Source organism: Argiope bruennichi, chromosome 3 (assembly GCF_947563725.1).
Source record: "Argiope bruennichi chromosome 3, qqArgBrue1.1, whole genome shotgun sequence".
Taxonomy (NCBI): domain Eukaryota; kingdom Metazoa; phylum Arthropoda; class Arachnida; order Araneae; family Araneidae; genus Argiope; species Argiope bruennichi.
Window position 1 is genome coordinate 50,950,334 of NC_079153.1, and position 14,641 is coordinate 50,964,974.

At 27.9% G+C, this 14,641-nt stretch overlaps 1 protein-coding gene across 1 annotated transcript in view; it reads left to right on the plus strand.

The window, feature by feature from the left end:
- LOC129962628 (glycogen debranching enzyme-like) overlaps positions 1–12,100 on the plus strand; it is a 51,727-nt gene extending 39,627 nt beyond the window's left edge. Inside the window, exons 17-28 of the mRNA XM_056076479.1 lie at positions 355–488; positions 1,899–2,032; positions 2,207–2,382; positions 2,468–2,570; positions 5,583–5,808; positions 6,007–6,118; positions 6,207–6,342; positions 6,794–6,906; positions 8,159–8,379; positions 9,221–9,318; positions 9,510–9,597; positions 11,303–12,100. Coding sequence (XP_055932454.1) covers positions 355–488; positions 1,899–2,032; positions 2,207–2,382; positions 2,468–2,570; positions 5,583–5,808; positions 6,007–6,118; positions 6,207–6,342; positions 6,794–6,906; positions 8,159–8,379; positions 9,221–9,318; positions 9,510–9,597; positions 11,303–11,590 — 1,829 coding nt within the window. The 3' untranslated portion in view covers positions 11,591–12,100. The remainder of the gene's footprint in view (positions 1–354; positions 489–1,898; positions 2,033–2,206; positions 2,383–2,467; positions 2,571–5,582; positions 5,809–6,006; positions 6,119–6,206; positions 6,343–6,793; positions 6,907–8,158; positions 8,380–9,220; positions 9,319–9,509; positions 9,598–11,302) is intronic.
- The last annotated feature ends 2,541 nt before the right edge of the window (positions 12,101–14,641 follow it).

The window sequence follows — 14,641 nt, forward strand, 5'->3', positions numbered from 1 at the left end:
TTTTAGCATGGTATTAAAATATTTCGTATTTATTTGTGCTAAGTTGTGGTTAATTTTTTACGGTTAGTTACTTTTTTTTTCTGCCGAAGTTATGGCAGAAAAATTAAATTTCGATTAATTTCAAATTACTTAGAAAAGTTGACACTATTCTCTCTTTTGTCTTAATGCAAAGTGTTGTTAACATACAAAGTGTGGTTGAAATATTCTCAGTCGTTTAGTTGGAGAAATGTAGCATGATAAATAATCAAAATTATTTATATATATATTAAGATTTATAATAATTTATCTTATATGTCTGTCATGGCTCCAAAAGTTTATTTTATTAGGGTTTATTGAATCGTTTTGTACTTTCAGGTATAATGAGCGAATTAATGAATATTCGTTTAGAAGATGATTTAGGCCACCCTCTGTGCGATAATTTGAGACAGGGTAATTGGTTGCCAGATTATATCTCTAGTCGTCTAACTGACTATCCGTCCACTGAAAATGTAGGTGTTTTTTTAATACTATTCTGCTTAATATAATCTTACTGAAACTTATGTAATTAGTATAATTTATCAAAAACTGAATAAATTTTTCTCCAAATTAAGGAAATTGAATAGATTTGTGCTGTATATAATATATGAAAAATATGTAATACTAGTCGCTTTTGGCGAACAGCTGGTTTGCCAGGATTATTCATTATTTTTAATTTAAGTTAAAATATTTAAATAAAATTTCATGCCCATTATTTCAGAAAATTTCCAGACATTAAATCCTTATCATTTTAATTGACTTGCATGTGTTCTATTCATTGTTTGCATAAACCTTTCTAGTAGAGACCAGTCTCATAGCACTATGAAAAACGTATATGTGCATTTTATCTATGTTATAAATGCGCGTACTAAGCAGCAACGGATTGCAAAACGCTCCGCGTTTTTGCGTATGCGTTAGGATGGGTTTAATTCGTCAAAATGGAGGTGAAAGGAAAGATGAAATGAGATGTTTACATTTACTAGTATCTAATGCACTCATCGTTTTGCGTTTCACCCCTTAATGAGATGGAGTCGTCGAAATGTGATTGTCTCAGTAACTTTAAAACCCTCGAAATGTGAATCCATTGACGAACAGTAACTTTACTTTTTTTTTATTCGTCATTTATTCTACACGGATATTAAACCAAATCTTTCTTTAGTTCTTAATATGGAAGAAAACCATATGTTTAAATATTTGGTGATACAGCCGAAGCAGTTTGAATTTCAGGACAATGATGGAATTAAGTATATTTTTAGAAATTAAGCATATTTATATATATAAATAAAATTGCCAAATTAAAGATAAATTTCTCTACTTTTAGATTTATATCATAGAAAAGATTTTTTTTTAAGATGATGTAAAAATGATTTTTGTGCTGTAATATTTTTGGAAGTTATTGCAAAAAACGCCGAAATCGGGAAGAAGAAAAAAATTAGTCAAGCATCATATGGTCTGGCCTAGAACGTCAACATACACACACATTCATTTTTATCTTATCAAATATGATCTTTTTGTAAATAATTAATGAATGGGATATACACTATTAAATCACAAAGCTGGAATAATAATTAGAATATGAGCATGCGCTTAATGCTGTGTGATAATCTCAGTCAGATCGTAAAAATTTCTGAAAAATCAAGTATGTAAAAATGCACATTTTTTTTTTTTTATATGAAATAAGCATGCCTTGATGCAACATTTAACTATTCTAGTTAAAAATACTAGGCATTTTAACTATCTATTTTAATACATTGTTAATGGGTGTTTTTAATAGCTAAAATTTTAAATTTTTCCGAAGTAAGATGCTTAGTTTCTAGAACCATTTACTCATCAAATTAACTTTATTTATTTGTTTTACATTTTTTTTTCTCTTTCATTTACAGTTAGGCAAATGGTTTGAAGTTGTGTTTGAAAGCTTACGAAAACTACCTCGATATCTGATCCCTTGCTATTTTGACACTATAATAACTGGAGCTTACAGCAGTTTACTTAGTGCCATGTGGCGGAAAATGTCCGAGTAAGTAGTTTTATAAGAAAAGTATTTAGTATGTATTAACCTGATAAAGTTTTATTCTACCATAAAGGTCCAAATTTTTATTATTCAGAATCCTTTTTTATAGTTACTGTTTATTAGAGCACTTTTTATTTTCCCTCAACAAGTTTTTTTTCCATTTTAATTCAATTATTTCAGCTTTGTATCTGAAGGTTCAACATTTGTGAAAGCTTTGGCCATGGGCTCTGTGATTTTATGTGGAATTATCAGAAGTGCGCCCTTACCTCGCCTTTCCCCGAATTTAGATGAACCACGTCCGCCAGATGAAACTATTGCTGGTCAGACGTTTCAAAATTGTGTCACCATATCAGCTGGTATGTTCTGATTTCTGGAATCATGATTTTTTTCATTTAGTCATCTGATTTTGAATTATTATATATCGCATTTATTTATTTTTAGGTTTGCCCCATTTTTCTACTGGGTACATGCGTAACTGGGGAAGAGACACATTTATATCACTGAAAGGACTCTTACTTGTCACAGGAAGGCATGAGGATGCAAGGTATTATTTTGGTTATTATAAAGATAATTATAACAGATGAAAATACAAAGGCAAATCAAAAATGAATGAGAATATACATATTGCTCTTAAAATTTCATAGAGAATTCAACTCAGTATAGTCATTTCCATAATATACCCCTTCAATTTGTTTACATATTGTCCAACATGTGTACTGAAACATGCATTGCAGCCTATATTCTGGCATGTATTGAAAACGTAAAGACTTGTGTTTTCATGCTGTAGATGTTAAATAGGTGAATGAATCGTTGAGTCATTTCAGTGTACTTGTTCAGAGTGTGTAGATACTTAGACTTTTTTTATGTTAATAATGCAAAGACCATTGATCATCGCAATTAAAGGTAGTATTTGAATCACATGCTAAAAACTAAAATTATTATTAACTAGCCGCCTTTGGCGACCAGCTGGTTCACAAATCTTGATGCTCGTTAAAATTTTAATAGTTAAATATTTTATATAACTCCTATTTTAATAGTTTCTTCATCAAAATATTTTAAAGCTACGTATTTTGATAGTCATATAATTCATTCATAATATTATAAAGGCCTTCAACCATAACGTAATATATACATCTCTAATTTTTTTTGGCTCCTGTAGAATTTATGCTTTAAATTAAAGTGGAAACGGTTAAATTGCAATTAATATAAGAACATTTTTTACTGAAACGAAGTATTTTTTTAAAAATATGAGTACTGAAAACAGAGTCACTGAGTATTTAAACTGAACCTTATGGGCACTAAAGAATATCTTTCTTAATTTATATAATATCTCAAGAAGTTTTCAACAAAATTTTCTCAGATTCATCATGAACAGATCGATTCATTAACAATGTTTAGTTTTAAATGCATCAAACACTAAAAAAAATAAACAGAATCGTTTGAAATAATCGGTCGAAAACATATAAAGCCTTCAAAACCATTCGGAACACAATGTGCATGCATTAATTTTCAACACCAATTATGGTAACGCAAATGTGTGAATTTTCTACTCCAGTTGGGGTAAAGCTATGCAGATTAGAAATTTTTAATTTCCTTTAATCTGTTTTATTTTAATTCAAAAGTACTTCAGAATGAATCTGAAAGATCGATTCATTGACAATTTTTAATTTTAAATGCATCAAACATTAAGAAAATAAACAGAATCGTTTGAAATAATCCGCCGAAAAATGTTAAGCCTAGCCTCATTACTGTTGGGGAAAAAAAACTGAAGCCTTACTCATTTGGCGGTGGGGAAAATGAAAAGATTTTTTGGTGGGAAAGTTAGTTTTTAATTAATAATTAAAATTCTAATTAAAAATTCGAAAAAAGGAACCCCAGGTGCACATTCCCGACCTCCAAGGTATACATGTACCAAATTTGGTAGCTGTAGGTCAAACGGTCTGGCCTGTAGAACGCCAACACACACACACACACATTGAGCTTTATATAAGTATAGATTTCTTTTACTTTTCTATATGCAGTGCGTTTAATTATTCTACACAAATTTACGAACATTAGTAAAAACACTTTAAATTTAAAGAAGTTGATGCAGTCATTAATATCTAGTCGTGGAAGTCTATTGGTAAATTTTCAATTTAAGAACTATAGCATTACATGATTTCACCAGTATCTTGCACAGGTTTAAACTTGAAATATCCGTTTAACTAGAAATGAGAAATTAAAGTAAAATTTGGAGAGAGGAGGTGTTACAGGTTTGCATACATGCAAGTGTCATGCTCTTCATCTCACCACAGGTCAAAATGAGGAAGTCTGTCTCAAAGTAGCCTTCTTTTGTCCTCAGAACTGGATATTAATATAATTAAATGCAAATATTTAAATTCATAAAAATAACTCTATTTTTTTAATTAAATTAAAAATAAGATGTGCAACAAATATAAAAGAGTTTTTTATATGCAATTATATAAAGTGCGCCCAAATGAAAATGGAACTGAGACTCTATCAGTCAAAGAATCTTGAAATTTCTCTATTTGTTGGCTGTGTATATCAAAAGAAATTTGTTTATCTAAAAACTGTTAAGACAGTGTATCTTTGAGAGAAACTTGAAGCGACACTGTGCATAAAGTTCCTAGGAACCTATGACTCTAAACAGACTAAGTATACAATAATTTAAGTTTTGTCCAGGTGTTAATGCAAACAACATTTATAAGTGAATACGTTTGGGATTAAGTATACATCACAAACTGCTGTTTTTCGATAGTGCAATGTTACTCTAATAACTAAACATGCTGTTTCATGATATGTGAGCTATGCTTATGTATCCATGAATAAAAGCATTGCATCTTCTACTTCATGGATGTAGTCTGTATCATACACATTTTATTGCAAATGTGGAAGCTATTAACACCTTCTACTATAAGAAGTTTCTTAATGTATGCTGATTTTATTTATAAAAATTCATGACGAAATTTTATTTAATTTGTTACTTCTATCTCTCTCAGTGGCTCATCATCAATACCCATTTTATATGAAGCTGCTTTTGGCATACGCATCCATCTATACACCAGAGAAATTTCAAAAATTATGAATATTCTTAAATTTTTTCTTGTGATTATGACATTTTTGTCATGTGTTTGCAATCATTTAAATGATGCTTTTAAAAACTGGTCCAAGCATCTTGCCTCATATTTGAAAAGAAATTATTCTTTTGAACAATCATACTCCATTGAAGTTGAAATGGTAAAAAAATAGAGCTATTGTGACACACAGTTTTGTGCATAAAAAGGTTCTGTACAAAATTCACATTATTTTAGTTTGAGAGAAGTGCTCAAGTGAGAAGGATTTATTATATTTGTGGTACGATTTTGCTTATTTTCTTAAGGTTAAATTAAATAGAAAAAGAAATGTTCCAAGCTTATGAAATATTTTATTTTTTGTTATTATATATGTGTTATTGATAGAACAACAGAGTATTTACTAATAAATTATCATTTAAAATTTTGGCGCATGTAAGTTATGTATAGGCATAGTATTAGAATATATTTTGCATTCTCTACAGGTACATTATTCTAGCATTTGGTGCTTGTTTACGCCACGGTCTCATACCTAATTTGTTGGACAGAGGAGTATGTGCTCGGTTTAATTGCAGAGACGCTATATGGTGGTGGTTGCAATCCATTCAAGATTATTGCACCATCGTTCCAAACGGACATAAAATATTAAAAGATAAAGTATCGCGACTTTATCCCACTGATGACTCACCAGCCCTGAAACCAGGAGCTTGTGTAAGTTCTTTTATTTCTATTGTCTCAGTAATTTTTTTTAGCAATATTTCATTAAAGTAAAAAGAAAAAGAATCGTAAATCATCTGGTCACTGTTTTGTAAACATGTATTCGATACTATGAAATGTGTAATACTTTTCTGAAAAACCTTTGGAAACTACTATTCCTTTAATCATGCCTTGATTTTAACTGTATTTCAGGATCAGCCACTTCATGATGTTATACATGAAGCTTTACAGAAACACTTCCAAGGCTTGAAATTCAGGGAACGAAATGCTGGTCGCCAAATTGATGAACAAATGAGTGACGAAGGTACATAAAATAACAGCATTTTTTGCTTTGTAAATAGAAACATCAGGTTTGAAAATTATTGTAAATATCTTCAAATTAATTGTTTCAGGTTTTAACAATGAAATAGGTGTTGATTTGGAAACTGGATTTGTTTACGGAGGTAACGAATTTAATTGTGGTACCTGGATGGACAAAATGGGTAGTTCTGAAAAAGCAGGAAATAAAGGCAAGCCAGCTACACCAAGGTATTCTTTTAGTGCCCCTTTATTGTTTTTAATTTCATTTGTTTCATGTTTGTAAAAATGGAATTTTGAAACTAGTTTTTTTTTTTTTTTTTTTTTTTTTTTTTCCCTTCTTCTTTTTCTATTACTTCCTAATATGCTATAGGCTTGATGCATTAATGCATTTTCAATGATAATAACCTATTTTAATATTTTTAGAAAATCAATCATTAAATATTAACTAAATTTTTATTCTATAACATTAGCACCAGTTGATAAGAAGTTTCAGAAACAGTAGATTACAAGATTAAAAAGTAGAAGGTAATTAAAAATGAAAAAAATCTACTATTAATAAATGTTTTATTTAAAAAAAATTAATTGCTATAAGTTAAAAATTCTTAGTAGTTTGAATATTTTCATTCTGTATACAACTTAGTTTTATTCTAAATAAAATATTTTCCTTTTATTCTTCTAGAGATGGATCAGCCGTGGAAATTATTGGTCTTAGTAAATCTGCCTTAAGGTGGCTATGTGCTATGTTTGAAAGAGGCCATTATCCGTATTGTATGGTTGAACGCACTATAACAGGTTAGTTATTTTTAATGTTCACTAATCTTTATAAATGAATGCTTTTTTTTAATAGTACATTCACTTCAAAATTCAAGTTATCAATTTCATTTAAAAAAATCTTTTTGTAAATTTCTAATGAACTCAAATTAATAGGAAAGGGAAAATATCAATTGATTTTTTTTTAAAAGGAAAAGTTAAACTTTTTACTGATTGGTTTGCTCATGAATTCTATTCTTAATTAATTGCTTCTAGACTCGATTAATTTGTTAAAAAGGAATAAAATAAATAAAAAATCTGAAAAATGTTTAAGTGCTGTTTTATTTTTGTGGAATGTACATGAAACTAAAAATGTATTGTCTGCCACTGTCAAAAATTTTCATATGCCGATTTTTTTAAAAAAAAAATGTGTAACCATTAAAAATACTTTTTCTCAAATTTTGTTTTTAATTTCAAGTGCATGGTATTTTGTTTCAGTTTCATTTGACATAAATTCATCATTGTATATTTCAAAGTTTTTATTCTGCATAGGGTATTAAAATATCATATCAAAATTTTTTTAAATCCTGCTACGTTTAAAAAATTATAAAAATATTTTCTAAATGTAAATTATGCCATAAACGATTAGTGAAAATGATTTTCATAGGTCTAAATACACTTAGTGTCTGCGCAATTTGCAAATTTCTATTAAATTTTGAACAAAATTCTTTCAAAGAAAGTCTCTCCGGCTGTCCTATTATAAGTTAACACTATAGTTAAAAAACAACGAGGTAAAGGATAACGTTTGATGCATAGATTAAGCATCTTAAGCATAAGTTTGGAACCAAATCTGACAAAGAGTTTTAACATTTGCCAATCTGTATTTTTGCATACATATAAACTCAATAAATTAAAAGCATAATGATTTAAATAAATGAAATTTGATATATGATCTCGTGATTGTAACTGTAATTCTATATATAAAATTTTGGTTTCAATCATATAGGAAAAAAAGACGTCCAAAATACATATTAAATTTTCGTGTGCTTGTGAATTAATTGCCAAAGACCACACACTTATTTCATTGGAAAAGCTAGATTTATACCACAAATTTATATTTCATAACCATGGTTCGCTAATGCTATGTAAAGCATTCACGGCCTAACTAAGATCCTCGTTCTTTTAGAGAATAATATCTTTATTAGAGAATATGTAACAAAGTTTCAATCAAGAGCTATCTCCCCCCCCCCTTTTAAAATAAAATTTATTAATTTTGAACATTTTGTATTTGCAGATGAGTCGACTGGTTTAGGGAAAACTATTATAATGACTTATAAAGAATGGAATAATCTAATTCAAGCCAACTTCGAAAAGTACTTTTATGTTAGTCCAGAAAAGAAGCCTGATGATTCTAAATTAATTAATAAGAGAGGAATATACAAAGACACATTTAAAGCTACTTACCCGTGGACTGACTTTCAGCTCCGTCCTAATTTTCCTATAGCAATGTGTGTGGTAAGTCTGTCGTTAAATAAGCTAATTTTGATATTATTGTATATATTACAAAAATATCAAATATTTATTTATACCGTATACTGTATTTATATCTAAATATCATATTTGGAAACTTTTGAATTAAATTTGTCAAGATTTGACTTCATATATGGATACAAATATTACTTGGAATCTATGGTCATCTTGAGTTCTCTATGAAATCTTAATAAATACTACACATTTTCGAAACAAATGTCATCTTATTAGAAAGTGAAGAAAAGCGAATAATTAAGTTTTTAAGAAATATTGCTTAGAAAAATATCTGATCTTTTTGTTCTTTGTTATTAACATCACCATTAAAAATGTCAAAACTTATGACTATCGAAATTTATTAGTTATTGTGTTTAATGTTGGTGCTAAGTCTTAAAAAAATATCTTAAAATAGCTATTAAGGTTTGAAACCTTCAAATTAGAATCTATTCTTTTTCTTATCACTGAGTCTTTTTTAAATTTCACCTTGAAGTTCAGTCTCAAGAAATGCTTAGCAACGTTTTAATTTCTCTCCATTAGAATTATCACCATTTTTATTCATTGTGTCTTATAAGCAAAGCGACAAATTTCAGCTAATCTGAATTTTTAAAAATTATATGTTCATGAAAATGCAAAGCCCACAATTCTTTAACACTTAAAACAGTATTTATAATACTTATTTAGCTTTAAAGCATATTATTAAGTTTCAAAACAAATATTCATTGGACCTTACTGTTCCAAAATTGGAAGAATGAAAAGTCGATTATTATTAAAATGAATTAATTTAAAATATTATGACTAAATATGCACTAATATTACAATATTTTTAAAGGCACCAGAGCTGTTTGATCCTCATAATGCTTGGATAGCCCTTAGAACTGCAGAGCAGCATTTGTTAGGACCCCTTGGAATGCGAACTTTGGACCCATCGTAAGATTTTTTATTTTTTTTTTAACCTACAAACTATTGGATTCTGTGGTTTTCTTTGATAAGTTTTCATGTTCAATTTAAATTCTTCTATCAGCACATTCATTCATTTTTTCCCACTTTTAAAAAGATGCAATAAAAGTTTTACTGTTTAATTTTTAAAATATCATTTAGTGCATACATTTTTTTTATAGTGATTGGGCATATGATGGAAATTATGACAACAGTGACGATTCAACAAATATGAAGAAAGCAAAAGGCTGGAATTATCACCAAGGACCTGTAAGTTTCTTTTGATATTTATTAAAAATCTAAAAATATCATTTTCAATTCGTTATTTGGAATAATAGGTAACAAAACAAAAACATTTTTTTTTTTTTTCATTTTTAAAATAAGATTATTTTCTAATACCTATTACACAGTGAAGCCACATTTAAAAAAATTCAAAACTTACTAAAACAATTTGCAATACCTGTGATTTATTTTCTTCTGTTGATTATGATATCTAAGCACTGTTGCAAAAATTCACAAAATTTGGAGTTAAATTTATATGAGTATCGATAAAAACATAACATTGTGATTTATGAACTATATTAGAGTCAGCCTTTAGGTTGGTTGGTTGGTTGGTTAATTTGGGTTTTTTGGCACAAGTGCCATTCCTGGCCATACAGTGCCATCCTTATGGTAAAAGGTAGAGCATTGTTAATGTTTGAAACTTTGTATAAAATTAAGTATGCTTATGTGTAAACTAATATAAAATAGATTAAGACGAAATATGACATCTTTGTTTTAAAATAATAGTCAGCCTTTGGGATCCTAGAATGACAAAAATTTATCTGCCCTTCATTAATCATATATTTATGAAGGATATTCAAATATGAGGTTTAATGTGGGAAAATTCAATAAATAATTTTAAAATATTGTTTTTAAATTTTGACATATGTAAAAGAGGACAATAATTTCTAAAGAAATTTCTGCATCTTTTGCTGTTGCCTTCAGTTCGTTTCTTAAATCATTTCTATCAATATATCGACAGTTAAATATTTTTCTGAAGTTAATTGTTTTTAAAGTTGCAATCTATAATATATTTTTATTCATCCATTTATATAATAGAAAAGAGCAACCATTTATAAAAATGTACCAACTGTTCAAGTTATTAAATATGCATTCAAGCTATTTTATTAGCTATAAACTATTTTTTAATATGTAGAGCAACTAATATTGCCAGCTCTTTACAGAATATCTAGTAAAGTCTAGGCTACTGTCAAGATGCTGTTGGATGTCTTTTTACAAACTTCAGCCCTAAGTGTTGCTATATATATTGCAACAGTTATAAAAATATTCATCATTGCTTGCTTTTGAAGTTAATCCTCATCACCAATTAGCCCAAAATGGAGTTTATTCTATTTTTAGTATTATCAAAAATAAAGCTACCAAAGCTTTTCTTAATTTCAATTATAATACTAATTAAAATTTTGAAAAAAAAATAAATACGAAAAGCATTTTTTCCCACTCTTCAAAGTATATCCATACTATATTTCACTGATCTAGCAATCTATTTTATAGTCTCAACATTCACACAGATGTATATTCTCCATTATTATTAGCATAAATAATAAACAATACCATAAATTTCAATAAATTAGTTTTTAATGATTTCTTTAAAATGAAGTATTGAGTGTAAGATTAGAATAATGCAATTTATTTTATAAATCTTGGATTGTAGTATTAAAATTAAATTTGTGACTTTTTGTAATTTTCATTTTTATGAAATATTATGTAAAACAAAATGATACATTATATAAAATTGATTTTTTTTAAACTATAAAAAAGGCCAACATTTATGAAATCTTTTGTCTCCATGTGCGCTTCAAACTTTGATTAGCTCCGCACAGTGTTCATTTCTCAAATTTTGCGATACTTTTCCTCCTCTCTATCCCACTGTTCTTTTTTTCTTCAAACATATAATTTTTTTATTTGAATACAGGAATGGCTGTGGCCAGTGGGCTACTTTCTTCGTGCCAAATTGATCTTTTCCAAAATGATCGGTGGAAAGCAAGAATTTGACAAGACTTTAGCATTTACCAAACACGTGATGTCCCGACATTTCCTAGAAATACAGAAATCCAAATGGAGAGGCTTGCCTGAACTTACAAACAAAGATGGTGCTTACTGCAGGGATAGTTGTGTCGTTCAAGCCTGGAGTCACGCGACATTATTAGAAGTTTTGTTTGAAATGGATGCTATGTGTTCACATGAAAGTAGTTCTGATTGAGTGCTTTAGCTTATTTGAATTTGTTTCTAAAATTGTGTCAAAAGTATTCTTATACAACTGTTTAAATTTTTTTTAAAAAACTAAATGTGTATATTTCTACAAATGTGACCTTTTATGTTATATTGATGTTATATGTTTCAGATATTTATGTCCTTTGTTCTCATATTTACATGACTAAATATTAAAAAAAACTTTTAAGAGATTTTTCTTATGTGTTTGCTTGTGCCATTATTCTTTTATTAAAAAATAAGCTGAAACTGTTTAATTTTTATAGGTTTGCTGAGATTCCCTAGACAATGCTTTAAATTTTTGTATTTGAATCAATCTAAATCATGGGATCGAAGTGCGCATTATTGATTCTTTGGTACATTTTTGTACCTAGTCATCACCGAGTTAAATTACCAAAACAGAATAATGTTCTGTTTGGCGATCTGTGCTCTATTCTAACGTGATGTGTATTTTAAAGATGACTGTTGGTGCCAGAATTCCATTAAAGTTATTTCGTTATTATTCATTCTTATTATTCACAAGGTTAAGTCATTAGATTTGCATCAAATTCTAGTGGCAGATCTTAGCAATCAATCTTATATATATATAATATATTATATATAATTTCTGGAGTTCAGTTAAGCCAAACGTGCCAATTTTTATTCTCATATGCAACTCGTATCAATAATACAGCGAGAAACTCGTGATATTTCATTATACTAAGATAAATAAATCTGAAAATGATTTTTGATTAATTAAAGCAGCTCACACTGTTGAATAGAATTTAGTTTTAAAAGCCTTTAATTGATATATGGTGTAATAAAACCGTACATTTAAAATGCATTTTTTTTCTCATATAAAAATAGAAAGTATTATATCAAAAATTTTATCATTTTCCATATTTTATACCGCTATATATCCAAGAAAATTATTTCTTGAATTACATATATCTGTGAACATATCATAAAAGCGGTATAAGCTACGAGATGAAATTTGTTTATTTTTGTGTTCGGAACTTTCTTTCGAATTTTGTATGAATTATGACAAAAAGAAGTCTTAATCTGTTATTTTTTCCTTATGTATATTAATCTGATTATTCAAAAAAGTAACTAACTATTTGGCTGAAATTTAAAGTTCACCTCTGAACATAACGTTTGAAATTTAATATGCATAATCCTTGAGTTGGATGAATAAAATGTACTCTTTATTCCAAATATATATATATATGTATATCAAATTTTGCATCAAATACATTAACAAAAGAGGCGGATTATCAACTATTCATAATTGATATTGATAAATTACTTTTGCTTCCGGAATAATTTCAAAAGATTACAAAAAGATTTTTATGAACTGTGCAAATGTGAATAAAAGTTATCTTTTCAAAATATAAAATAAATTATTATTTTAAAAAGTAATATTTTTTATTTATTAAATTCTATTCATTCGAAACAGAAAATATTAAATAGTAAGTATACTGTACAGAAATTTAAAGCCTTTGAGAAATTCATTTACTGAATTTAATACGCTTTAAAATTTTTATTGCCGAACATTTTATATTCAAAACAAGCATTATTAGTAATAATAATGGATATGCAATATTTCTTATAAACTGGGTTAATGTTTACATAATAAAATAAAATAAATGTTTTACGCAGGAATTTATTATTTGGAAGTGATTGGGATTGAAAATCTTATTCCATTCATTGTCTTATCCTACGTAACGCATTGAACCAATTAGGTAATCATACGAAGATTTAATTGTAAGCTATGATAACAATAAATTCTAATTTCACAAAAATAAATAAATAAATAAAAATAGTTTTCAGTTTTATACTTTATATACTAATATCATTTTTTTTACTTCATTCTTTTTCAAATCATTGATTCTTAAAATCTTTTCAGACTTCTAGATGACTTTGTATGTTATAAATTTCTTGCATATAAATGCATAATATATATTTTTATATATTTGTTTCAGATCAAGTTTGAATACAACAAATAAATAAGAAATGCAGATTCCATATCGCTTGCCTATTCTCAGTTCAAATATCTTTTAAACTAATATGCCTATGTTGCTGAATATCCTATTATTCAATCATTCAAACCGAGGATTGTGTGTAAACAGTGTAAAGAATAAATTTTTGTAGCTGAAAATAAATGACGTTTTTTTTTTTTTTCTCTCTCTCATTTCTAAAAACAAGATAAAAATGCAGACATGGTCTTATCACGAGTTTCACTATTCAAAGGATGGCACATTGTTACAAAAGTTATCTCCGCCTCGGCTAAAGTCTATCTTAACGATTAAAATTCCTAAAATTGTACGTTTGCTTTCCATAATATATATATCGTGGACTTGGTTTCAAAACCTGGTAAGTCCAAATTCTTAAGAAAATGCGATTGATGTGGATTCTAATGAAAGAAAAGTGAGAAATATTATTTTAAAATCATCTTAAGTCAGTTTCTTGAATGAATACTCTTACAGACATTTTTAAAACATTAATTACTGCTCCTGGTGGATATGTTAAACAGTTATTAGTGTTTCCTGAAAAATTTTACATTTTTCGACTTGCATGGTTTTTAAATCAAGCCGATGATATAAAAATTAACCAATTATTTATACAAAGTGTTAAGGGCTGTTGATTGCTCCTTCGACATTTTGTATCGCTTGTGACATGTCTAATACCAATCACATATGCACTTTAGGACATGACTCAACATTTCAAGGTCCATTCCATAATTGTCTGTCCATAAATTCAGAATGGTTCATTTAATATACGATAGTTTAAGCTTTGCACTCTGAGCAAAGTTATTTGAATATTTCTAAATTGGCCTCCTGCTTATGTCCTTTTCGTTACATTTATATTTAAAAAAAAAAATACAATTCAGATGTATAAATGTCAACTTTTTAGACCTCTTAAAGTGAAACAAATTAGTATTTAGATATAAAATCTACTCAAATGATGTAGGGTTCCATGCTTATTAAATACCTTATTTCTTTACAATATAGATCGAAAAGTTTCTAATTTGCTAATTATTTTTGTTTAATTATTTTCTTTATGT